The sequence below is a fragment of the Thermobia domestica genome, chromosome 18 (genome assembly GCF_964235325.1).
Source record: "Thermobia domestica chromosome 18, izTheDome1.hap1.1, whole genome shotgun sequence".
NCBI classification, from domain to species: Eukaryota; Metazoa; Arthropoda; class Insecta; order Zygentoma; family Lepismatidae; genus Thermobia; species Thermobia domestica.
Genome location: NC_137471.1, coordinates 3,970,491 through 3,996,022, shown reverse-complemented (window position 1 = coordinate 3,996,022; position 25,532 = coordinate 3,970,491). Strand labels below are relative to the sequence as shown.

The window sequence follows — 25,532 nt, the reverse complement described above, 5'->3', positions numbered from 1 at the left end:
GGTCAATGTAGTATTTATGAAGTTTTATCCAACATTATCATTATAAAAATGGGTCTTTTCATTCTATTCTAGTTTAGAAAAGTACAAAGTTGAATACTGTGAGTAGGCTGGATTAAAACACCTATCATTAGATTAGTTTTGTTAAAGTAAAACTCAACTAAATACTGTAAGGAGACTACAGTGAACCAGCTACTATTAGTTTGGTTTAGTTCAAGTAAACTAAACTAAAATAATAAATAGGCTTAAGAAAACCAGCTACCATTAGTTTGTAACACAGATTTCTATAAAACTGCAAAATCAATATTAGATCATGGGTTCACCACAATCTGGGTCACAATCTGATGGTTCACACATGGGATTTTCACAAGTGTGATCTTCCGCCTCTACAGTGATGTTACTGTGCAACTCGAATACACTTTTATAAAATCTCAGGACATCATTTGCAGCCCAAGTTTCCCCATAATGTTTTACTAAAAGATTCTCAACATCTTTAAGTTTAGCTTGTTTAATGGATACCCCTTGTTCAACTTCCACTTTATAGTAGTCGCGTAAGGTTTTACCTTTTATAAGAATAGATTTTCCAACTCCACTATCAGTATTGTAGCTTTGTTCCCCCCTGATATGTACATTTTTGTTAGTAGTCTTCAATAGGTGAAATCGTTTGGTAACATTGAATTTGAAATGCCACTGGGATGGGGGTTTTACCACTTGGCCAATTAATTTTTTCCAGTCATATACACTGCAGTCCTTACCAACTTTCACAACCGTTCCAAATTTTCCTATCGTTTCCAGATAGGTCTCTGGTTCAACAATAATGGATTTTCTTCTTATTTCCCTCTCTATATTTCCAAAAACTCTGTCAGCGGGTAGGAATGAATGTCCAGGGATTGGAAAAATAAGTTGCACTTCTACCACATGTTCAGGAGCGTCTTGAGACAACCAGTACATACACATACTAATCATAATTGAATTTCGGTTCTGACCACCGCATCCATCAGCACACAACCGTACAATCTTTATTCTGTTATCAAAGTCAATTTTCTGCAAACAGTCGTAGACACACGATGCGATTTCAACGGAACCTTTCGGGTATTCATTCTCGAGCCATGTGTAGCAAAAAACATTACTAGAGCTCAAACTACATGCATGTTGACGGACCACTGTGAAATTGTACAAATACAACTGCCTACTGTAGTAAGTCGCTTGGTCTGGCAATTTTGGAAGAACTAAATTTTTCTGACAATCAAAGGACAGAGTGACCATAAAGGGATCCTCTTCGTTTAATTTAACATAAAATGCTTCAGCCCGTCTCTTGTGTACTTTCAGCTGCATGTTCAGATCAGTTTTTTTCTCCTGGTCACGTTCGTTTTTGGCCATTTCGTTTAAACAACAACATTGAGAGCAGACATCAGTTGCTGGGGACCCAAAACCAATATTATATTCACTATAAAACACATCATTGAAAAAAGTTTTCTTAACTTGAAGTTCAGGACCTACAGATTCATTGTACATCTTTCTTAATTTGGAAACATTAAGGTCACTTGAAAGATAAATTCTGATCGATTTTGCTCTACAATAATGAGATTCAATACCTTTCAGGGATTCTAAGAAATGTCTAACAGACTGCTTTCTGTCTAAATAAACGGCCGATCGTCTGTCACCACCTCTTTTTTCTCTCGGCAGTGCTCCTGTGAGTAGGTGATTTCGTGCAATTCTTTGAACTCGGTCTTTACTAACACTAAGTATACCAAGAAAAGTCTTCTGACATACCTGCAACTGAAATGTTTTGCATCCAGATACTTTCACAAAATATTTAAGTGAAACACTTTTACGTGAACTGTCTTCACGATTTGGTCTCTCTCTTTTGGGCTTGCTCATTTCTATGTATTTTAAAATATACAAATCTTGCATAACCTTAGTTTCATTTTGGTAAAAATTTATATGAAAATCACGCACATCTCTCATTGTTAGTTTTCTGCAACGAAATGTCTTCCCATTGTGCTCGCAAGTGGGATACCTTGGCATACCTTGGGCTTGGTGACGTCTAATCTTTTCTCTTTCACGTTTTCTCAGTCCAACTTGCTTACGTCGTCCTCTGGTTGCTTCTGAAGGCTGAATATTAATTTCCATATTTCACTAAATTTAAATAACTTCACCTATTTAGAACACAAAATGACAGTCAGTAATGAGTGATGAAGGCAGAAACTACAGAACACCTTAGTAAGACTTAGTAAGAGTGTTATCTGCTACTGTACCCATAATTCCTGCTCGTCAAAAACAAGCCACATGATTGGTCGAAATGGATAAGACAAGTTTTGCACCGGCACTGCTTCAAAATATAGCAAGTTTTGCACCGGCAACCAGAATTCAGATGCGAATTACTGTTATTTGTAGCCACTTTTGACAATAATCGACATGATATTTAGAAAGAGCATATCCAACAATACTGAATTCAGTTTCTAACTCAAAAATGAAAAAAAGTGGATAAGGCAAGTTTTGAAACGTCACTACTCAAATATCATACGAATTCTGACCCAATGAAATCGATACCACACATATAATTGTCATCAATAAATTTTAACCTTTAATTCCAATGACTTTTTTATTATATCTTCTCATTATAAACCTGTTATTATACTACTATTATTATTACGTATTATTATGTATTACTATGGGTTGTTGATAATAACAACCAGCTACTCTAACCTTTAGAACCGGTTGTAAATGTGAAAGTCGTAAGTACACAACTAACTATATTTTATTTTATTTGTTTACAATAAACTCTGCAGTGAGTGAATTTCGACGATCAGACATACTTTTATTACAGAAAGAATTGTATTAATGGTATAACATACCAGCTCATATTCGCATCTGTACCCAGATCAAATTGGTCCACTGTAAGTAATGGTAATCAACAATCAATTTAATTGGACATATTTTATACAATATCTATTACCTAATTCTTCTACAACTTCTAAGACTGGCAAAATTATTTATCACCAACATTATAATAGGAGGCAGCAGCTTTGATGTAATTACACTGAAGAAGTCGACAGTGATTCAACAAATCGATTTGTATCTTACCGCTTGACTTTTATACTTGACTCTTACTTGACTTTTATTTATTTATTTATTTTTTTTTTTTTTTTTTAATTTAATATGCGTATAATACTCTTTTTAAGCCATCTATCTAACTGGCTGTAAACCAAATCAGCTTTCAAGAAATTCAACAAACTCCACTGCAAAATCAAACATATTTTCCTGGATATTGAGTTTTTTTTTTCAGGGTGTCTATTAAAATTCCAAAATGAAATTTCTTGACTTTTTCGTGACCTTTTCTTTAGAAAACCATAAAACTGCGTAGCATTCCCAAGAGCAAATTTGGGCGCAAATTAAGCCGAATTTTTATGCATACGATAGAAGCGTGCTTTGCTTGCGATTTGGTAGCGTCTAAAGCCAATCATAGATATTTTTGGTGATGAATTTTGACATTTTATAGAACAAAATTTTCCAGTTTGTACTTATATTTGTACAGATATAAAAAAAAAAAAAAATTCGTGAGCCAAAAGCTAAATTTCGTGACTTTTTCTTGACTTTCATGACCGTTTTCTGATTTCGTGACTTTCGTGACCGATAGACACCCTATTTTAATTTGCAGAAAAAATCCCTAAATTCATGGTGTGCAAGATACCAATCAATTCCTGTAAGACCGGTAAAATTATCCAATTATTAGACCTTTGAACAATACTATGAGGAGGCATGGGATAAAACAAAAATTGTAATAGATAGCAAAACCCAGTTTCTTTAAAATGGTTTCAGCATCTCAAATGAAGTAACTTGAGAGGGTGTCAATTTGGCCGAGATTCAGTTATCACTATGTTTTTCCTACGTTAATCAATACCTGGAACTTTCAAACTAATTTTGTGCTGTAATTACTGAATTTTTCCACGTATGTCATAAATTAATCCTTTAATGCTACAACATTGCAAAAATTAGCAAAATACAACAATCATGGTTCCGCCAATTGAAGGTACCTGTTTCCTCCCATCATCTGTCATATATGTCTCAACAAAACTGTGTAACATATTAGTCACTTCCGACTATCAACAATTTTTTTTTTTTACTTCTAGAACACCTTATTCCTTCTTTAAATTTTATTTAAGCCTACATCGCACATCGAAATTCGCATCAACAAAAGTAATGATTTCAAACTAACTTAACAACAACAACAACAGTAAATTCTTAATCTTTCTTATAACCTGGTTCTCAGTTTACATACTTGAAAATTAACCCGAGAAAACCCACAAGCACGGTGTTTGTCCACCACAAAGTCGGTGGAGCTGAGACCGGAGGCGAACGCTCTACCAGTGAGCCACCGCGCTCCCCTTTTACATACTTGGTCCGATTATTTCATTTAGCTTACCTACATCAAGGAGAGCTTTCATCTCCACCCTTATAGCTCTACTAAAACCGAACACATCCGATTTCAATACCAATCTGCATGAAGTAGGGGGAACGGTGGCTCAGTGCCAAATTGCTTACTTCTTGTGCGTGGGATTTCTGGTTCGATCCTCACCCAAGTAAGTATATGATGGATAACATCATGTCCGTGGTTTTACTCGGGGTACTCGTTTCCTCCCACTTTCTCATTCCACATATTTTCTATCATCATTGTCTCCCTTAGCCAAAAGGACATAATCGTGGGATGTTAAACTGAAAGATTTTGCATGAAGGAAAAAATAGCAAGACAGAGCAAGAAATAATTTTTGATATGGATTCAGTTTTAGTAGAATAGGTTCTTCCTCACTCCTATTTTGTCTACTAAACCGTTAGTGGTGGAAATCTTTGATTTCTGTTTCCATCAGAGAGAGCGAGAGCGAGCGAGCGAGCGAGCGAGAGAGAGAGAGAGAGAGAGAGAGAGAGAGAGAGAGAGAGAGAGAGAGAGAGAGAGAGAGAGAGAGAGAGAGAGAGAGAGAGAGAGAGAGAAGAGAGAGAAAGAAAGAAAGAAAGAAAGAAGAAAGAAAGAAAGAAAGAAAGAAAGAAAGAAAGAAAGAAAGAGAAAGAAAGAAAGAAAGAAAGAAAGAAAGAAAGAAAGAAAGAAAGAAAGAAAGAAAGAAAGAAAGAAAGAAAGAAAGAAAGAAAGAAAGAAAGAAAGAAAGAAAGAAAGAAAGAAAGAAAGAAAAGAAAAGAAAGAAAGAAAGGAAAGAAAGAAAGAAAGAAAGAAAGAAAGAAAGAAAGAAAGAAAGAAAGAAAGAAAGAAAGAAAGAAAGGAAAGAAAGAAAGAAAGAAAGAAAGAAAGAAAGAAAGAAAGAAGAAAGAAAGAAAGAAAGAAAGAAAGAAAGAAAGAAAGAAAGAAAGAAAGAAAGAAAGAAAGAAAGAAAGAAAGAAAGAAGAGAAAGAAAGAAAGAAAGAAAGAAAGAAAGAAAGGAAAGAAAGAAAGAAAGAAAGAAAGAAAGAAAGAAAGAAAGAAAGAAAGAAGAAAGAAAGAAAGAAAGAAAGAAAGAAAGAAAGAAAGAAAGAAAAAAGAAAGAAAGAAAGAAAGAAAGAAAGAAAGAAAGAAAGAAAGAAAGAAAGAAAAGAAAAGAAAGAAAGAAAGAAAGAAAGAAAGAAAGAAAGAAAGAAAAAGAAAGAAAGAAAAGAAAGAAAGAAAGAAAGAAAAGAAAGAAAGAAAGAAAGAAGAAAAGAAAGAAAGAAAGAAAGAAGAAAGAAAGAAAGAAGAAAGAAGAAAGAAAGAAAGAAAGAAAGAAAGAAAGAAAGAAAGAAAGAAAGAAAGAAAGAAAGAAAGAAAGAAAGAAAGAAAGAAAGAAAGAAAGAAAGAAAGAAAGAAGAAAGAAAGAAAGAAAGAAAGAAAGGAAGGAAGGAAGGAAGGTAGGAAGGAAGGTAGGTAGGTAGGTAGGTAGATAGGTAGGTAGGTAGGTAGGTGGGTGGGTAGGTAGGTAGGTGGGTAGGTAGATAGGTAGGTAGGTAGGTAGGTAGGTAGGAAGGAAGGAAGGAAGGGAGGGAAGGAAGGGAGGGAGGGAGGAAAGGAAGAAAAAGAAAGAAAGAACTAAATAAATAAATATAAAAAAATATATTCATTCATTGTTGCTGAAAAAATAGGTCCTATCCCCGCCATTATCTTTCTAGAAAATCGAGAAACTGCAGAAATCTGCAACAACTTCTGGTTTCAATGCTGATCCTCATGAACGGCAATAAGTAACGAATATTTGGTTTTTCATGTGTATTCAGCATCTTATTAACCCGGCGGCACTAAATCTCACAGACCCGTGCTACCTGTTTTTGTAGCCTGATACTAGTAGATGGCCGTTGGTTCTGACTGGTGTTCAAATAGAAAAAAGTTATAAACACTTCTGAACATGATTTATTACGTTTGATAATATATTCAAACTTTTGAACTATTTACTAAATAATAATTGTCATTTCACCCATATTTTTCATAACTCTTCAATTTTTCAAAGATACACTAAAATGTAACATTTGTATTGAAATTCGCAATATACCTGTTTAATATGCGTACTACAAAATAAAATTATCAACACAAAAATTAAAAAAAATATATTAAGTAAAGATTTAAAATTTAACAAATGGGTCCGTGAGACTAGGCACCAGTGCTCAAGTCACATTAACAGGCGTCAGTGCCGCCGGGTTAGGTGCATGTTCCATCCTGATTTTAGCCTTCTATTGTAACCAGGAGTGACAGATGTACTATCTTCGGTTTCAATATTGAATCCCCGTTATACAGAAGTCTGACTCGCTTGTTCAAGATGGAGCTGATCATCATTCATTTCTGGAAAGTATATATTTTTCCATCACTTCTTAGTTGAAGGTAAGTACACAAATAACGGATTAAGCGGCTTTAGTTTTTCAATTACTCTGAAGACAACAGTGATTTGACAAAGTATACAACTATATAGCTTCCTATAAATTTTAGGATGCTTATACAAGGTAACACAAAGAAGTTCTTTCCGTTTTTGATGTCCCATTAACCATGTGCTCACAGAGAGAAAACAAAATGATGTACATGCCTGAAACGCATTTGGGAGTTACTCTGACCATCGACCTTCAATAATACATGCACGCTGCACATACAGCAGTCTTGGCTCGTCCAGTATCGAAGAAAAATGGAGGTATCGAAGCAGTTTGTTTATATGACTTTAAAGTGGGACTGTCACCTGCTGCATCAAGTTGCCCCATATGCCAAGCATTTGGGGAGAATGAAGTGAAGGAACGCACTGCCAGGAAGGCTCCAGAAATTCCATTCGGGAAATGTGAGCTTTTCGAATAAACTTCGGAGTGAATGACCGACCACATGTGACTAGGCCCTGAAAGCAGCGATCGAGAACGACAGTGGTCTAACGTGTGACGAACTTGTAGAAAGGTTCCACATTTCCGCTGAAACGTTCCATGTTTCCCTGAAACAATCAGACTGCACCTGCATGGGATAGGGAAGTCATACAAGTTAAGCAAATGGATACACCACACATTGTCGGCAGCCAACAAAGAACAAGGAGAGAGAATCTGTTTGTCCTTGCTCACTCGGCACCTCAACACAACCATCCTTGACCGCTTGCTCACTAGTGACAAAAAGTGGGTCCTCTGTGATACTCCCAAGTGTACCAGACATTGGTTATCGCCACGTGACCCTGTTCCTCACACCTCAAGACCACCTCTGCATTCACGAACGGTTATGCTCTCTGTATGGTAGAATTGTCAGCAAGTATGTATTACAAGCTTCTTCCACCTGGTAGATCATCACTACTGATCTTTACCCTTAGCAGTTGCATAGGGTACACCGTGCATTGCGGCAAGAGCCGGCATTGGTGAATTACAGGAGTGTGCTGTTCCTGAACGACAATACCAAGCCACATGTGGCAAAGACCCTTCAGCAACTTGGCTGGGAGACAGTGCCATGCACCATATTCACCGGACTTTGCGCCAACAGATTATCACCTGTTTTATTTCCTCGACAACCATCTCCGTGATATTCGGGAGATCCTTTGCAAATGAGGAAGACCTGCGGAATGCACTCACGGACTTCTCTGCACCCCTGCCCGCCGAGTTCTATCGTCAGAGTATTGTACAGCTGCACGAACGTTGGCAAATGGTGTTGGATGTTGGAGATTACTTCGAAACCTAAATGCACATACCGTCTACTGTATTGCTCTTTGTTTACCATCACTCTAGAATGGAAGAACTTTTCTAGTTACCTTGTAGGTCCGTTTTTTCAACTATTTAATACGCGTCAAATAGCATCTTTAAGCCATCCAATAGCTAAATTACGAAATATTGACAGATAGAAAGTATGGAATATATTACAAAATACAAATAATACTAAAATTTTTGTATTCCTAGAAGCTGAAATAGTCTCCAATATTTCGGATACATAAACGAGAATTCGTTTTCAAGGATCATATAGACTTAAAACATACTACGCAGTAAGATTTTCACATGTTCATAACTTCAATATCAGTGGATATTTAAATTGCGATACGAAGTAACGGTTTTTGAACAACTACTACATAATATGCTTCAAGCCTCTATGATAACGGAAAACGAATTCTCGCCTGTTATCCGAAATATTGCAAGCTATTTTAGCTTCTAGGAATACGGAAAGTTAAATGCTATCTTTCGCCAAATTAGGAAAGTTTGTTACTACTATTTACTAATTATTTTTTTAGTTTTTCGCTACTTCTAGAATACAATATTATGAATAAATAACAGAAGAATCGAATGATTTCAGAATACTTTACCTTCAAATCTTCCCCACTGTGCATTCTGCTCATATGCCCATTAAGACTTCCAAGTTTCTTGAAAACACAAGGACACTCTGTACACTTATACACTTGTTCTCCTGATACAGGAATAGTATGAACACGGACGATATGAGCACGGAGATTCCCTGCAATGCCAAAGAAGACCAATAAATCACATAGCTGGTCGATAAATACAACAGTTTTAGGTATGTAAACTAGTGTATACAGCATATTTAAAGGTGTAATAAAATACTGGTGGAGTTCGTGATTGAATAACGTAGGTGTTCACTTCATTGTAGCGTAAAACCACTTGAAGAGCAATCGTCTCAAGGAACTCAAAAGGTTCTCACTTTTGTTTTCCAAATTATTATAGATTCTTTAAAATATATATATTAACGTCAAATTTTTAATTTCCATATTGTCCTATCCCTAGTAAATACCTTTCTTTACGTAAGTCTTGATTCTCTGGTTATTTATTTATGTCGAAATTTTCAATGTGAACGCTGTTTCTGTTCCATCAGCTGTTTCTTATCCACCTTCACTAAACTAATATCACCAGTCAACGAAGGAAAAATAGTGCGGATTTGAAATTTGGCACAGTTGTGTGTGTGTGTGGAGGGGGAAGTGTCCTAAACAACATACTATAAAAGCTCATGAGGGGGCGTTAGAGGGATGTACAGAGGGGTAGGTTTCTTAACTTTTTCTTAAATATCTGAAGAAAAAAAAAAACATGGGGTTTAACAGAAAACATGCCAAGTACAAAATTGAACTACATTAAATTTCCTACGAAAACAGCCCTATACTTTTTTTTCCCGTAGAATCAATAGTTTAGAAGAGGGGGGGATCAAAAGTACAATGGTGCAGCGTAACTCTGGAATTCCTGGAGTAATTTTAACCAAACTTGGTACACATATTACTGACAGTCTGGAAAAGAGTACAGTGAAGGTAAGACCCCCAGCAAATTTACGATGGGGGGGGGGGGAATGGGATATATATATATATATATATATAAAATGATCAAAAACGACCGACACTAGTGTCAATCCATAGTTCACATGGTCGTTGAAATGAATCGTGACACTCCCGTGCCATTTAAGTCCAAGTTCAGCTTCCAATAGCACTTCTGGGAGGAATGGTGACGTAAAAATAATCAAAAACAACCAATATTAATGTTCAATCCGTAATTTTCGGATTCTCAAGTTGATTGGTGCAGTTCTGATGGCCTTCAACTTCAGCCCCCAGTAGAGGTAAGACGCCCTAGCATACCTAGTGGTGATTGGGAGAGAGTGACATAAAAACGATCGAAAATCATCGATATTAGTGTCGAATTCATAGTTTTCGAGGTCGGGAAAACGGCTTACATGTTTGAAATTACTTTTAGAAAATAATTAGTACCCACTTCAAGCTTTTTTTTTTTTAATCACATCAATATGATTAAAGGGCATATTCTATGTGGTAGGATGTTTCCAAATTTGACAAAGTAGAGTATCTTCTGTATTTTTATCTACGTAGCTGCTAATAATGTCAGTTTTACGCACGAACACTAGATATACGGCTATGACTCCACACGCTCGGAGCGTTATTACAACTAAAGAATATGCGGAATGCGACGCGCAAACGACTCGTACAAAAGCGGCCCACGGCTGCAACTAACGCATTAGTGTGTTTCTACACGAAATTGTGTATTGCCTCTGTATATTGTTGTAACTCCCTCCCTGATGGTCTAGTAACTTTTGCGTGCACCTTTGGTGCACGAATTTCTGGATTCGATTCCAGGTGAGAGAACATTAAACTCGTTACGGTGGTTCAGTCTAGTGGTGGGCACAAAAACCGGTTTTTCGGTTTTCTAGGAAAACCGAAAGCAGCTTCTGAAAATTTTAAAAAAACAGTTTTTCACCGAAACCGGTTTTCTCCAAAACCGGTACAGTTTTTTCACCGGATCCGGGTTCGATTTTCTTCAAAACCGGTTCCGTTTTTTTTTTTTTTCAAATTGGTTCTATTTTTGACCAGAGTAGTGTTTTGTTGTTCTCCGGAAACCGATTCCGTTTCCACAGAAATAGTTTTAAGGGTTTTCCAAGTTTTGACCGAACAGTTTTCGGTGAAAAACCGAACTGGTTTTTGGAGAAAACGGAAATGTCGGTTTTCGTTTTTTTAGAAACCGGTTTCCGGTTTTTATAAAAACAGGTTTAGCCCATTCCTAGTTCGGACTCCCTCTTAAACTGTAGGTCCACGTCTCATATAGCCTCGGTCTTGAACGGGGACGATCCACTTAAAAAAAAAAAAAACTGTCTAACAATACTCTGCCTCATGACTGACTGGTGTCATACGCGAGAATTCGGTCCATCAATTGGTTGCGGTACAGGGAGTGGTTTCTCAACACAACTAAACTGCGGACATTTCAGTTGCACCAAAGCAATATATATAATGTGCGACACAAACATAAAATTGGAAGCTCAGAAGAATGCACTGATGCACAAAGGAACTTCACAAAATGCACTCGCAGCCTTCTGTAACAAGAAAAGTTTCATAGTACATCGAGCAATCCTGAAATATGAGTGTGTATGCTGTATGTAATCAGATGCGTTGAATAATGGAAACAAATACAACACATATGTCTCGTGCTTGCATTCTTGTCGGCTACCTACTGCAAGATAGAGATCACCGACCTTTCTTACGTTTAAGATTGAACTGAATTAACAAGAGAAAATAATAATAAGAAGAAGAAGAATAAAATAAAGTAACTTAAGTACAACAATGAAAACGCACTAACCTTTCTGACTGAAGGCAGCTGGGCAAAATTCACATGGAAACGGCTTATTTCCGGTGTGTTTCGACATGTGAATTTTAAGAGATCCTTTCTGGTTAAATGCTCGATCGCAAACTCGACACTAAAAAAGAAATGGAGATATTTCAATTTAGGACATAACATTTCAAGACATTTTCATCTTAACACGAAACTACCTCTACAGCAAAGGAGTTAGCTATCTCTGAAAAAAAAAAAAAAAAAAAAAAATCACTAATAAATTTTCGTTTTGTATACACCAGCAGAACTGCGATCGATTTATACGATGAGATTCACCCAATACGTAAGAACAATCTTTAAAAATTTGTTTAAGTTATGCACTGGCCTTTCACGGATTATTAGTTCTTGTTACTTTTCCCATACCTTAATGCATTTCAATTTAGATTAATTAGAATTATACATGTGATTTGAAACGTTCTAAACTAAAAGAAATTGACTGTGTTTTAAGTACAACTTAGGTGCATCACTTTGAGATACCCCACCTCCAATAGATCTTTATAAGGTTTCACGAGTGTGTGCCACAGATGAATGTAGTCATGTTGCTCCCGATACTAACATTTATTAAAATTTCTACCATTCAAGTATGTCACAACAGCAGTTTTCTATTGTGTATAATGGACACAACATGGCCTCCTCTTGTGCTGTGTTCTCTCTGTTTTATTCCCACTTCTATTCTTACAATCTGTTATTTCTCGGTTTTACGCTGCGAAAGAACCTTGATATGATTTGAAAAACTTATTCTTCAAGTAAATCTAATTCAATTGTTATAATAATTCGCGCACTGGACAGCCGCAGTGGCTCAATGGTAGAGCGTTCACCTCTGGTGCATGGGGTCCTTGGTTCGATCCCAGCTTGCGTCAAGTGAGCTTTCTGGTGGACAAACACCGTGTGAGTGGGTTTTCTCGGGATTCTCTCGTTTCCTCCCACTTCATTCCACCGTTTCATTCATCTCTCATCCCCAGTGTCTCCTTTAGTTTAGCCGGCATACTTACAGATTTCATTTCAAGAGAACATTATTATGGTAAAACAAGTTCTTACAGTTGAGACATCGAGGCGCTGTACATATTATAGATTAAAATCACGATTAATTAAAAGTTTTAATTGTTTATCATTAAGTTTTCTTCAGTTTGGCAACCAATTAGCCCAAACTCTACATCATATTTGTGAAATTATTCAAGAAGTTCTTTACACAGGCAAGCGACAGCACAAGTAGCAACATCCATTAGCGTCAAGCAGACAAATAATAGCGCACGTAACGACACCTACTAGCATACAGGCACAAACTGACTTTGACGCTTATTATTAGAATACGTATTCTAATAATAAGCATTCTAATACCTAACCGTACGTAAAGGTTCTATACGTGCTCCCAACGCCACACTCTTGCTGTAAACAATTTCAAGATGACAACCACGAAGAAGACATCGTCATTAATCGTCGACGTTCGTCAAGTATTGAACATTAATGAAGTTAGTAACATTTCTGAACGAAAGGAGTCAGAAACACAGTAGAGGGCATCAATTTCCACCGACTGATCACCGCTCTCTAGTACGACTGGTCTCATACTCCTTACCCACAAAACCCTTGGATCCTTCACCCGAGAACGCTCGATCTCACTAACAAATCACCAAATATCTAAGAGGAGTTCTATTTGAACAGTAATTATTATTACTACTGTACATAAGAATTTTTATAAAAGGTGATTGAAAAAAAAAAAGTCTAAAATTCCTGTGCAACATTTTAGGTCTACCCTAAAAGACGGAATTTTATAATACTGTTTGCGGAAATTCCATTTATTTTGCTAAATTAGCATTAATGTTTTTTTCTTAATAGTTCCGAGCATGTTAGGATTTTCATTCACAAACACTAGATGTTTCCTCTAAACCTTCGTCTCGCTGTACGTTATATGTTTAAAATGTGCTTAATTAAAAGGTGTAATTGATTACATTAACTTTTTTTTTAGTTTGTCCAAGTATGTTGCAACAAATATTAATGCTCAAATCTAAATATGGTTATGATCTGTTAATGGGTTAATGGTAGTGTTCTTCTTATAGGTTGGTGGTAAGGCTTCCTAAATATTGCACTGTCCTACGAAGAAACGATATCACTTGTTTGTATTTTATATACTGTGTTTATATTGCTTTGGTATTAAATTATATTGTCCTTGACACAGAAACAAATACATGTAGATTTTATAGAAATAATTACAACGCTATTTACGTTTAATAAGGCCTTTGTCTCAATAATAAACACGAAAGCCCGTTCAAGTTCAGCATCATCGTCATCTATTTTCAAATAAAAGTAAAAAAGTGGACAACGAAAGTAGTGGAGCGACGATTATTAACTATTATACTTGGATCGAAATTAGAAACGAACTGGAGCTTACGGATCCCACGTTAAGCTGTAGGTTCACGTCTCATATAACCTCGCCTCGCTGCTGAAAGGAACGCTAAACTCAAAAATCAATCATCAAAAACGAATTGACAGCTCGAAACCACGTGGAAATTTGTGTTGAAGAGAGAAGCTACGTCCACAGGGTTATTAAGGTCACTGAGAGGGGCCAATTATAAACGTTGTGGTGGCACTTACAGGTAGAGGGTTTCTCTGCAAGGGAAAATAAAATCTTTCAGTTTTACGTCCCACGGTTATGACGGCTACACTGAAGGAGGCGGTGACGGTGACAAAATGAATGCAATGGTGGAATGAATAAAGTGGGAGGAAACGGGAGAACCCCGAAAAAACCCATGCACACAGTGTTTGTCCACCACAAACCCCACTTGGCGCGAACTGGGATCGACCCAGGGACCCCACTCACCAGAGGCGGACGCTCTACCACTGAGCCACCGTGTCCCCCTTCTCTGCAAAGGAACAACAACATTACAGTGTTGCTACTTTGCAACACAGGTTCAAAAGTGTTAGTCAACCTAAGTGGAGGGAACACAGCGGATGCCTCAGCGGAATACCCACGACGTGGCAACACGTGGTTCTCCAAATGCCAATTCGTTTCTTATTTTGACCTAAGTATAGAAATTAGTATTACTCGCACACTGTATATATATATATATATATATATATATATATATATATATTAATTAACATATACTGCCAAATGAGAAGTAAAATAAGAAGCTATAGTTACCCTAAACGGACGTTCACCGGTATGGATACGGACATGACGCTCCAGCTGACTGGGCTTTTGGAAACACTTCCCACATACATGGCACGGATGAACAAAAGAGCTTCGGTCAATGTAACGCTTGTGACTCCTGTGCGATAATGACTGCTTCACCTGTAAACAATAAAATAACCCTTAGAAAAATATATGGAAACCATTCTTTCTAAAGACAAAACCTTCCATGAGAATAATCTTTATTTTATTTTATTATTATTATTTTTTTTTTTTTTAACGATTCTACATTACGCTAGGGTGACCAGACGTAGAGTTTTGAACGAGTTTGTTCCTTTTTTCACAATGTCATCTGGTGTCCAAAGAAAAATGCGAAAAGGGGCGCAAAAAAAGCGTCCTGTTTATAGGGCTCGTAGTCATACGTAATATAAATTTTCGGTGTGTTCTATACTTGAGTTTTTATTTGAAAAGATCTTAAGATTTTGGAAAATACTGTCATATTTCTCGAACAGCTGGTTCTAAAATAAACTACAAGAACACTAAATCCACAAATTATTTTCGAATCTACAAGAAATTCAGTCAAAAAATGGAATTTGAGAGACAATCGACGTCCCTAATCCTGGTTTCTGATAAATGATAAAAGCTAATGTAAAAATTAAGATTGGCATAAAAAAGAAGACATGAATATCAATTAATACACCTAGCTGGATTACTATCAAGCTAGTTTGTTGGTGTTGAGTGTCCTGTTTATTTATTTATTTATTTGTTTATTTTTATTTATCTAAAACTAATTGCTGAGCAAACCAATATGTACGAGGGCTGCTATATATATTTCTGGCCTAATAATGAAAATACGAATATTTATCAACGAAAATGGTTTTATTGTTTTTCAAAATATTCTCCATCAAGATTTATACACTTTTGCATGCGCTCAAACCAATTTTCGAAGCACTTTTTCCACTCCGATTGAGACACCTCCAAAACATGGTTTTTGAATGCTTCAACAGCATTTTCTGGCGACGAAAATCGTTGACCACGCATTTTTTTCTTGATGTGTGGGAATAAAAAGAAGTCATTGGGTGCCAAGTCAGGGCTGTACGGCGGATGACCCATCACTTCGACGTTTTGGCCGGTCAAAAATGCGCTGGTTTGAGCCGATGTGTGAGAGCTCGCATTGTCATGGTGCACAATGATTCGTCTTCTCTTGTTCATTTTTCGAATTTCTCCGAAGACTTCAGGCAAACAAATGGTGGTGTACCACTCAGAATTGACCGTCCTACGTTGCTCAAGCGGAACAGTCGCCACATGACCAGTTATGCCGAAGAAACAGGCGACCATTTGCTTCGAAGTGCTTCTTCCACGAACAACTTTCGTTGGATTTGGCTCGTCTTGGAAGACCCACACGGTCGATTGCTGTTTTGTTTCGGGCTCATACGCATAGATCCATGATTCGTCACCTGTGACGATCTTATAAACGTCTTTTGAAGCACCGCGATCGTATTTTTTCAGCATTTCTTTACACCAATCCACACGAGCTTTCTTTTGAGCGATTGTCAAATTGTGCGGGATCCAACGAGAACAAACCTTTTTTACGGCCAGGTGTTCATGCAATATCGAATGTATGCTGGTGGAAGAAATGCCTAGGCATGCCTCTATCTCACGGTAAGTCACATGACGGTCTTGCATTATCAGTTCACGTACGGCATCGATGTTTTCTGGCACAACGGCTGTTTTTGGACGACCTTCACGGAATTCGTCTTTGAGCGAGCGTCGGCCACGATTGAATTCGTTGTACCAGTTTTTCACAGTGCTATAGGATGGTGCTTCGTCGCCATACAAAGATTTAAGTTCATCGATGCACTCTTGTCGTGATAATCCACGTCGAAAGTTGTGAAAAATGATCGCACGAAAATGTTCACGAGTTAATTCCATTTTTTTGCCAAGTTGATTTCTTCAAGTACCTGTAAAAGAAAAAAAAATTGTCGTAAGTCAAAAAGTTCTGAGTACATTTATGCTACAAAATGTCAAACTTTCCAATGGAAATGTCAGATTGCACCTGGCAACACTTAGTGTTGCCTAGGCCAGAAATATATATAGCAACCCTCGTATAGCGTAAAATTATTAACGTGTAAGTTTCGCCAGCTATCCCCTTTGGCTGCATGAGACACTATGAATACACAGGTAGTGACAGATTCAATGTATAAGAGACAGCGAAAAATTATTGAATCCTAATTGGTTATTCAAGATACAACAGCCCCTTACATCACACACCAAAAAATAAAAAATCGTTATTTCCCATTTCCCCCCTACTGAAGCCCCTAACATTCATTTCTAATAACTATGCCTAAGCTAATTAACAAAATAAGCTTTACAATTAACTTCTTAAATATATGAATACTAATAATGTAATACAACACTAAATCTACTTAAATAAACCAGTACAATTAATCTTCAACATACAGTATTTTGCAAGATTTATTGAAATAGAAGGCGATAGAGTTATGAACTAGAACTTTGGACTTAAAATTAATTGATAAATTGTGGAATAAGTTAGTTATTAAGGAGTCTTTAAAGATTAACTGTACAAGATTTATTGTACAGAATAAAGGTGAAATGTAGTCTTGGGACGCTTAATCGATTGCACGACCCCTTCTCGCGACCTATTGCTGTTTTAACTTTATAATAACATAGCAACATGCAAAAAATAAGGAAGTTCTGTGTAGGAGACTCCAGGGTATGGATTGATGTATTTTGTAACATAGAATCCAAATTTTGAAACCTCAGAACGATTGACTTTTTTATATAGGCGAAAAATTCGAGCGATTTTGGATAGGGAGGATACACGTAATAAACTCATACAAAAAAATAAAAGTTCTATGCAGCAAACCCCAGGTTATGGCTTCGATTTTGCTTTTAAATCCAAATTTCGAAACCCCAGGACGACTGACCAAGTCAATTTTGTTTTATGGGCGAAAGACATGTGTATTCTCCCTATACCGAATGCTGAATGAGGACTGGGTTTATTTTTCTCACCGTGAAGAAAATTTTGAGTAATTATTTACACATCGGGAAGATCCTATTAAATTTGTTCACCAGTGCAAAGAAACGTTACATAGTTGTTGCTGGCTGTTATAATACAAGCAGGAAATCAGTGGAAAAGGTGAAAAACTACAAAATCAACTGCTGTTACCACCAACAATAGATTCTCAAGCCCGTGGTGGCTCTGTGGCAGAGAGTTTATCTCTGGCGGTGCGTTACTGGTTTGATTCCAGCTCCCGCCAAGTACACTTTATGGTGGGCAGACAACGTGTGCGAGGGTTCTCCCGTTTCCTTCTACTTTCCTCATTCCATCATCATCAACCATCTTATGATCACCGTCTCCCTTATCCTCGGTGCCTAAACGTGGGACGTTAAACTCAAACAAACAAACAAACAGAAAAATAAAAGACTCTCAAGCCAATCTACATGGAAGAGCTATTACACCTTTACGGAAACGACGAAGCGTCAGCTATTACCAGAATCTAGATTGTTTTATTCCATGATACTCCATAAATCAATCGATGCCAATCCCATGGTTTCTACGGTTTCAAATTTCAAAAAAAAAAAAAAAAAAAAGTTTCTTAAAAGGAATGCGAGAATTTACTGATCCCTGTTCTTCACAAGTTAGCTACAGTGGAAATTCCAATGCGAAGAGGTAGTCCAGGCATAGGCTGACACATAAAACATAAAAGATGCTGCCACCGTGGCTAAACTTGGCCATTTATATGTGGCTCGGTTTGTTTGTTTGTTTCTTTGTTGCAGCATCGAGGCTAAATGAAACGTAGACGTATAGTTTACAGTAGACAAATTTTAGTGCTCCCATCAGGAATTGAACCTAGAACCACGTGCACCAAGGGACAAGCGCTAGCCACAAGATTAGCAGAAGAACACGTGGCTCGGTCTTCTGTTTTATCTTTTATTTATATTATAGTGTTTCAGACGTGTTCCACCATTCGCAACGAAATATTAAGAATATTAGGTTACTTTTATATTTTCACTATTCCTTTAATTTTGATAAAAATAAATACACATCACTGGGTAAATGTATACAATAACGTTTCTAATCTGCAGCCTTAACGAATCAGAAAGATTTGAACAGTAAATAAGTATGATCTAACAAACTAAACAGAGTTGATTTTTCAGACAGATATACACATTTCTTTAAGATAATTAATTTTACAGCTTCCGCTTTGAGTGAAACAATTTTCTACTACTTGCAAAGTAGCGAAAGGTTATTTTGTATCTCTGTGTGCGTATGTTATGCTCCATAATTTCGTTAAAAAACATCTGATTTTGGTGTAATCTCGTGTGTTTGATTTTGAGTCTTATTAATTATCACTGTTGTTTAAAATCAAAAGAAGAAAGGAAAAGTTCTTCGCTGGCTTCAACAGTGTACTCCACAATTACCTTAATTCTTATTAAGTACAACAAAGGACTAAAAATAAAAAGAATAATAACTCAATTCTTATATAGCGTTGCATTACGATGTTTCTATCAACTTACTTTGTTGTGCTCCTTCATATGTTCTCTCAAGAGAGACGCCTTGGTAAACTGCCTATTACATTGCTTGCACAAGTGAACGTATTTTATTTTGCCCCATTCTTCAAGATGTGTCTTTTGGTGCTCCTCCAGCTGGACCTGTAACCAATTCATACAAAAATAAGTAGTGTACACACAAGCATTTGAATCGTAATCAATGTAACCATGTAAGCCTTGAAACTCTCTTATAGTAACCAAGTGATGTGACAAACACACCAACCACAATTGAATGCATCGGTAAAATAGACGGACAAATAAAAAACGAAGATTTAGAACCCTTTTACACTTACGAACTTCGCTTGCATATCAAGCAAATGAAAAACCGCACGACAAAGTAGCAGAGACCTGCTAATGAAGCTTCTCTGTGTAAAGAAAATAAGATGTAATTTCGTGTGTTAAACTATCACAGCAAAACGGCCGAAGTTTTATATACAGACAGATTTCATCCGGAAGAAGGAACTGAGATAATCCATCATGAAACTTTCCATAAAATGCTTGTACAAACGGGAAGCGGTTGTATGTGCTATACCTATATAGTTCAACGAAGTAAAATTTGTCTCCCAATTGTTGATTTTGTGCATTATTTTTTTTTATATCATATGCATTGTTTTTAGTTTATTTTTATTACTTATGTACGTTTTAGCTTATTTTGTTGTCCAGTTTGTTATTTTCATTTTAACTTCTTGTATGTATTTTCGCATTTTTCCTTTCTTTATTTCTCATTAGATCTTTTAACTGAGTTAGATTCTGAAAATGCCTCCATGACAACGACAGAACTTAAAAAGGACAGCAAGTCGGCAAGTACAATGGAAAACAGAAGACTCTGAGATGCAGAGAAAAAGAAACGCGAGAGAGAAAATAGGATCCGTTTGATGCAAGTCCTACTGAACAAATATCCAAGCAATATACCCAGTGTATTGAAGAACAGTCATGCACTGCATTATAATTTATTGGCTGTGATTGAGAAAGAAACTGACACACCCTGTACACCGCGTTATACAAGCTATTCATGTGTACTAAAAATGTCTGCATCATAACTTCAGAAAATCCGCCACCCAAACTAGCCTTTAAATAATAGGGCCACTTCACGACATTCAACATACCTGAGTACTAAATTCATCTCCACATTCTGAACAAAACACATTCTCCTCTCGTTCGTGTAACATGATGTGTGCCTTCAGGCTTGCTACTCGGGCGAACCTTCGATCACATTCTGGACAGCGGGCTTCACCGGATGTATGAGTAGCTTCATGAAGAGTTAAATTTTCCTGAAAAGGTATCAAAGACTATCAATTTACGAAGTTTATTTAAAAAAAAAAAAAAAAAAGAAAGAAAGAAACAAGCAGCACCGTCACCAACACATCATGTGAAGGTGTTTGGTTTGTATGACATGATACTTCCTTAATTAATATTGAAACTAGAAGTGGTAGTAGATTTCTAAGACTTGTGCTTTTCGTAAAGAAGGTTAGAATTGAGATGGAATATATTCCTAGGGCACTTAATTGATTGAAAAAAAAAAAAAAAAGCTTCTCGCTGTCTATTACCGTTTTCACTATATAGCGATCAGCGTTAAAATCGGAAGTGTCTGATTTTTGCCACTTCTGGTTTGAATAGAGGATTTAAGAAAAAAATATGGTATGTGCTCTTATAACGGTAAAACAATTCCAGAAAACAGTTTCTCGCTATCTCTTATTCGTATTTGCTCTGTAGAGATCAAAATTGAAACCGGAAGTTCTAGCAGATTTCTGTAATTTCGGTTTCACTAAAGAGGAAGCATGAAGCAAGAATCTCCTCTTGAGACGAAAAGAATCGACTGCAAAAAACTGCTTCTCGTTATCACTTACCGTTTTCGCTCTGATACCTGTCAACAGACGGATGGGAATAACTGTTCTATAAAAATTTCCATACTTATGCATAGCATAGTTTGTAAGTCCAGTAACAATAACAATATCAATACAAGAACAAGAAGAACTACAATATTACCTGCACATTGAATGAGGCAGAACAATGGGCACATCTGAATGGCTTATCATCCAAATGTGTCTTTTTATGCCTTTTAAGCTGCGTCCATCGAGGAAATTCTTTTCCACAAGAATCACAATGAAATGGACCCTGAGAAAAAATCAGAGAGAAAAAGAATTAATTTAGAACAAACTCTATGAATATTAACAAATCAAAATAAATGGTTTTAGTACGGTAGATTTATTTATTTATTTTATCGTCATCTATAACAGATCTATTGCTTTAATTACAATAGACATTACAATAATTAAAATTGAAATATATATCAATATCAATACTTAAAACAAATGAAAAGAAAAACAAAAAATACAATCAAAAAAAGAAAAAAGAAAAACGCAATGCTGATAAAGTTACGATATATATATATATATATATATATATATATATATATATATATATATAACTTGTTAAAACATAATTAGGTTGATGCCTTCGGTGCAAGCGGTCCAGGGTTCCATTCCCAGTGGGGGCATTCGGTCGAAAAAGTGTAAAACGCTTTTTCAGGCCAGCCACCCTGAATGAGATTTTCCTCATTCACACCAGGCAAATACCGGGGTGGTATCTAACATAAGGTCCCAGGCTACTTTCTTCCTTCCCTTTCCCTGGATAATGTGCTCGCCGAGGAACATCGTCCCTCAAAACGTGACGGGCTAAATGGCCTTAGATGTCGAAAGCCCAGAAATCTAAATCCTAAAATAATTAGGATGAGTATCTTTTCCTTGATGATTAATTTAGTTGACAAATAAACTGAACATTTTACAACATACACGTAGACACGCTCCCTCCTTCCGAATGTAACTTCAAAATTTAGAGAATGCGGACAGGAAAGTATCTTCTTTTCATATTTATTGATTTAAACCATTATCAGTGTAATATTCAGTTCCTATTCACTTTCAAACATAAAGAAACAAAGTTATGTTCATACAAAACACCTAGATCTATCTATTAGATACTAGTTCAACAAGAAAAATGAATATTTACGAACTAAATGGAAAGTTTTAGACCAGGATATTACAGGTAGAAAAGCCAAGCTAGAAGTGATTTTAAAGCAAATTATCATTAAAATAATACCTTACGAACTATAGCCAAAAGTTAAAAATATTCAGACAAAATAATCGTGATATCGCTAAGACAAATAATACTCTTATAGCATGGCATACTGCTGCAATAGCTCTTCACTTGTACGTCTGAAATTACCGGTCGATTTCGAATCGACTAGAGGGAAGAAGGTCGACAAGCAGCATTCTATTTTTTGTTGAAATCAGTGAACGGAATCCAATGATCGGATTTATAGTAAAGTCGGATTAGCACCAATCGCAGAACAAGTCGAATTAATGAAAGCAGGCTTTGTGGAGACATAAACCAATCGAATTATTTTAAAGTTAAACATTGAAATTTTACCTTTCCAACAGGGGGTTCAATTTTTAGGTCATCTTTTCGAGATCTTCCCTGAGAACGTGGATTGGTGTCGGGAATTGCTGACAGAAGAATATTTGGTGGAAGCATAAACGAATAATTGTTCTTGGACGTTGGGTCTTCATCTTGTGCTTCTATCCCAATGTCTAGAGGGTCATTTACTATCTCGGCCACTTCGTCTTCAGTTGTGATCGCTCCGGCGTCTTGAAGGGCGTTTGAAGCGTCGCTGTCTTCCAGAAGACCGTTGGTGCTCGTGAGAACAACTTGGTTGCCTCCAGCGCAAAGCAGAGCCTGGGCAAGCTAAATTTGAACGGAAAACAAACAAATATATATATATATATATATATATATATATATATATATATATATATAAATAACATTGAAATATCTATTGCTAAACTAAGAATAAAGAATCTACAAATTCCCTCTTAAAAATGCACGAATTTTTTCGACTACATTATGATACAATCAGTGTAATGGGGAAAATGACACGTGTACTAGGTTGGGAAAGAAATTTTACAAAATATAAATACCATGAAATAGAATAAGAGGGTGGTTGAACTACTATTGGTTTCTTGGTATGTCCTCAACCTTCAACTACGATATTTATTTCTAAGGTAAAAATTTTAGGCAGGAAATGGCAAGTGTTACCAAAAGTAGAAAAGTAAATTAAAAGGTTTAAATTGATTGTATACTTAAATCGTCACTGCAAGTATATACAAAGCATTTTATTATCAAGTTATAGTATTCAAGGTCGCGGAACAGAACTTTGCGGAATGTATTTTAATCAATCGATACACCTCTATTCACTAGGTTTAATTAAAAAAAAATCATTACTTACAAGGTTAATTATTAAGTGAGGTCCTTTTTTCAATAAAAATGAGACAAGTACACATTTTCCAAAAAAAGAAATAAATAAAAACAATTTAATACAAAAGTATATTTTTCTATATAATTTCCTTTCCGATTTGAACATTTATTATAACGAATCGAGGTATTGAATGCTCTCCTCATAGAACTCTGCTGTCTGTAATGATAGTCAATTATTCACGGTCGTTTTCATTTCATCAGTGTGTAAACGCTTGCCGCCCAGAAAGTCTTTAAGACACCGAATGACTGAATTTTCCCAGCCTAAAGATCTGATCAGGTACTGAATTTCCGACCTTCCTTGAACAATTTGAACTATTTTCGTACTGTCGAATTACTACTTGTGGAGTGACTAAACGGTGACTGTGGAAAGGTGCCTATTCCAAGAATCTGGGTAATGGTTTCCTATCCTAGGGAAAGGGACGAATCTCTGCAGGATAAAGGAGACAGCCTCAGACCCAAATGCTGATCTGACATGTACTATTGGATTTGGGAAGAGATTTGAGAATATCTCGACATGTTCGTGGTACCCTCTAAATGAAAAGCGGAGCTCCTCCGTGGCTAAGCGGTTAGCGTACGCGCCTTTGGCGTGGGAGACCCGGGTTCGATTCCCGGCGGGAGCTCATGTGGTTCGGATTCCACGTTAATCAGTAGGTCCACGTCTCATATAGCCTCGCTGCTGAACGGGACGTTAAACTCAAAATCAACTCAACTCTAAATGAAAAGCGGTTGCTATAGAACTACAGAAGTTGGCAAAGGCCGGGACTTAAGCCCCCCGGCTCGCCTGGAGTTCCTAGATTGGGTTGGATTCTCCCGGGATCTTGTCAAACTGTGGAATACGGTAGTTAGTGCTTGCACTGGCGGGAAATGAGCTAGCGTTTTAACGCTCCGGTATCATGCCTATAGAGCAGATAGGCTTTGACTCGCTAGCAAGGCTGCCTCGACCAGTAGGTTAACAGGTAGGCACTACACTTCGATTTGGCCGCGTAGTGGGCGTATCCCACTCCCACTAGCAATAGAAAGTCACAAGCTTAAAAGCTTAAAAAGGTCGAAGGTAATTTTAGAAGGTGCACTTTAATTTGAGAGCTACAGTAGTCTATTGATCGAGACATCGCAGGCTGGGTGATAGTTGGTACCAACCTATTAAATTAGGTCGACAGGTAGCAGCATGTCATGTGAAATACATGACGGTAGTCCACTCCACTCTAATAAACTGTCACTCATTGCATTGTCACATATCTGCCGACGAATATTCGCAACCGTCATGCCTCTTGCAGTTAAAAACCGGATAACTTATCGTATTTCTCAGTCTGAGCGCCGATCATTTTCCTTAAATATGTTAACCTCATACAACTGTAACCAGTCCACGGTTCCGTGACTTTTTACCCAGGGGCGGCTCTAGAATATTTTATACCCTAGGCGAAGAACATGGCTGCGCCCCCATAATCTCTTTCTGTTCCAAAGTGAAGCCTTGTCATCCCTGACATTTTCACCACATCATCACATTGTTAACATTTGTTTAAGCATTAAATAAAATATAACTTACTCCCAATGCCTCTCTCTATGGTATTAATAAGTAATCTATAAGTCAATTATCTTTTAGAAACATTTTTATTGCTGTGGCATTTGGAATGAAACTTTACTAATATAATTACAGGGTCACAGGAAATTGAAGTTTTATTGTAATGTAAACCACGTCGATGTCTACTGTAAATATGTGGCCCCGCCTACCGTAGTCGCTACCGCTCTCGCTTCTGGTGCGAGCGGTCCCGGGTTCGATTCTCGGTGAGAGCACTCGATCGAAAAAGTGTAACAAGCTTTTACAGGCCAGCCATCCTGAATGAGGTTTTCCCGGGTTTTCCTTATTCACACCAGGCAAATACCGGGATGGTATCTAACTTATAAGTCCCAGGACGCTTCCTTACTTCCTTCCCTTTCGCTGGATAGTGTGCTCGCCGAGGGACGT

At 36.9% G+C, this 25,532-nt stretch overlaps 1 protein-coding gene across 4 annotated transcripts in view; it reads right to left on the bottom strand.

Moving 5' to 3' along the window:
- Window positions 1-25,532, bottom strand: part of LOC145675490 (zinc finger protein 236-like) — a 134,333-nt gene that overhangs the window by 90,664 nt on the left and 18,137 nt on the right. For all 4 annotated transcript variants that reach the window (XM_081745936.1, XM_081745938.1, XM_081745937.1 and 1 more), the window contains exons 4-10: window positions 22,685-22,999; window positions 21,245-21,373; window positions 20,365-20,529; window positions 19,226-19,360; window positions 14,696-14,845; window positions 11,524-11,641; window positions 8,751-8,899 (exon numbers count right to left, since the gene is read on the bottom strand). In XM_081745936.1, coding sequence (XP_081602062.1) covers window positions 8,751-8,899; window positions 11,524-11,641; window positions 14,696-14,845; window positions 19,226-19,360; window positions 20,365-20,529; window positions 21,245-21,373; window positions 22,685-22,999 — 1,161 coding nt within the window. The remainder of the gene's footprint in view (window positions 1-8,750; window positions 8,900-11,523; window positions 11,642-14,695; window positions 14,846-19,225; window positions 19,361-20,364; window positions 20,530-21,244; window positions 21,374-22,684; window positions 23,000-25,532) is intronic.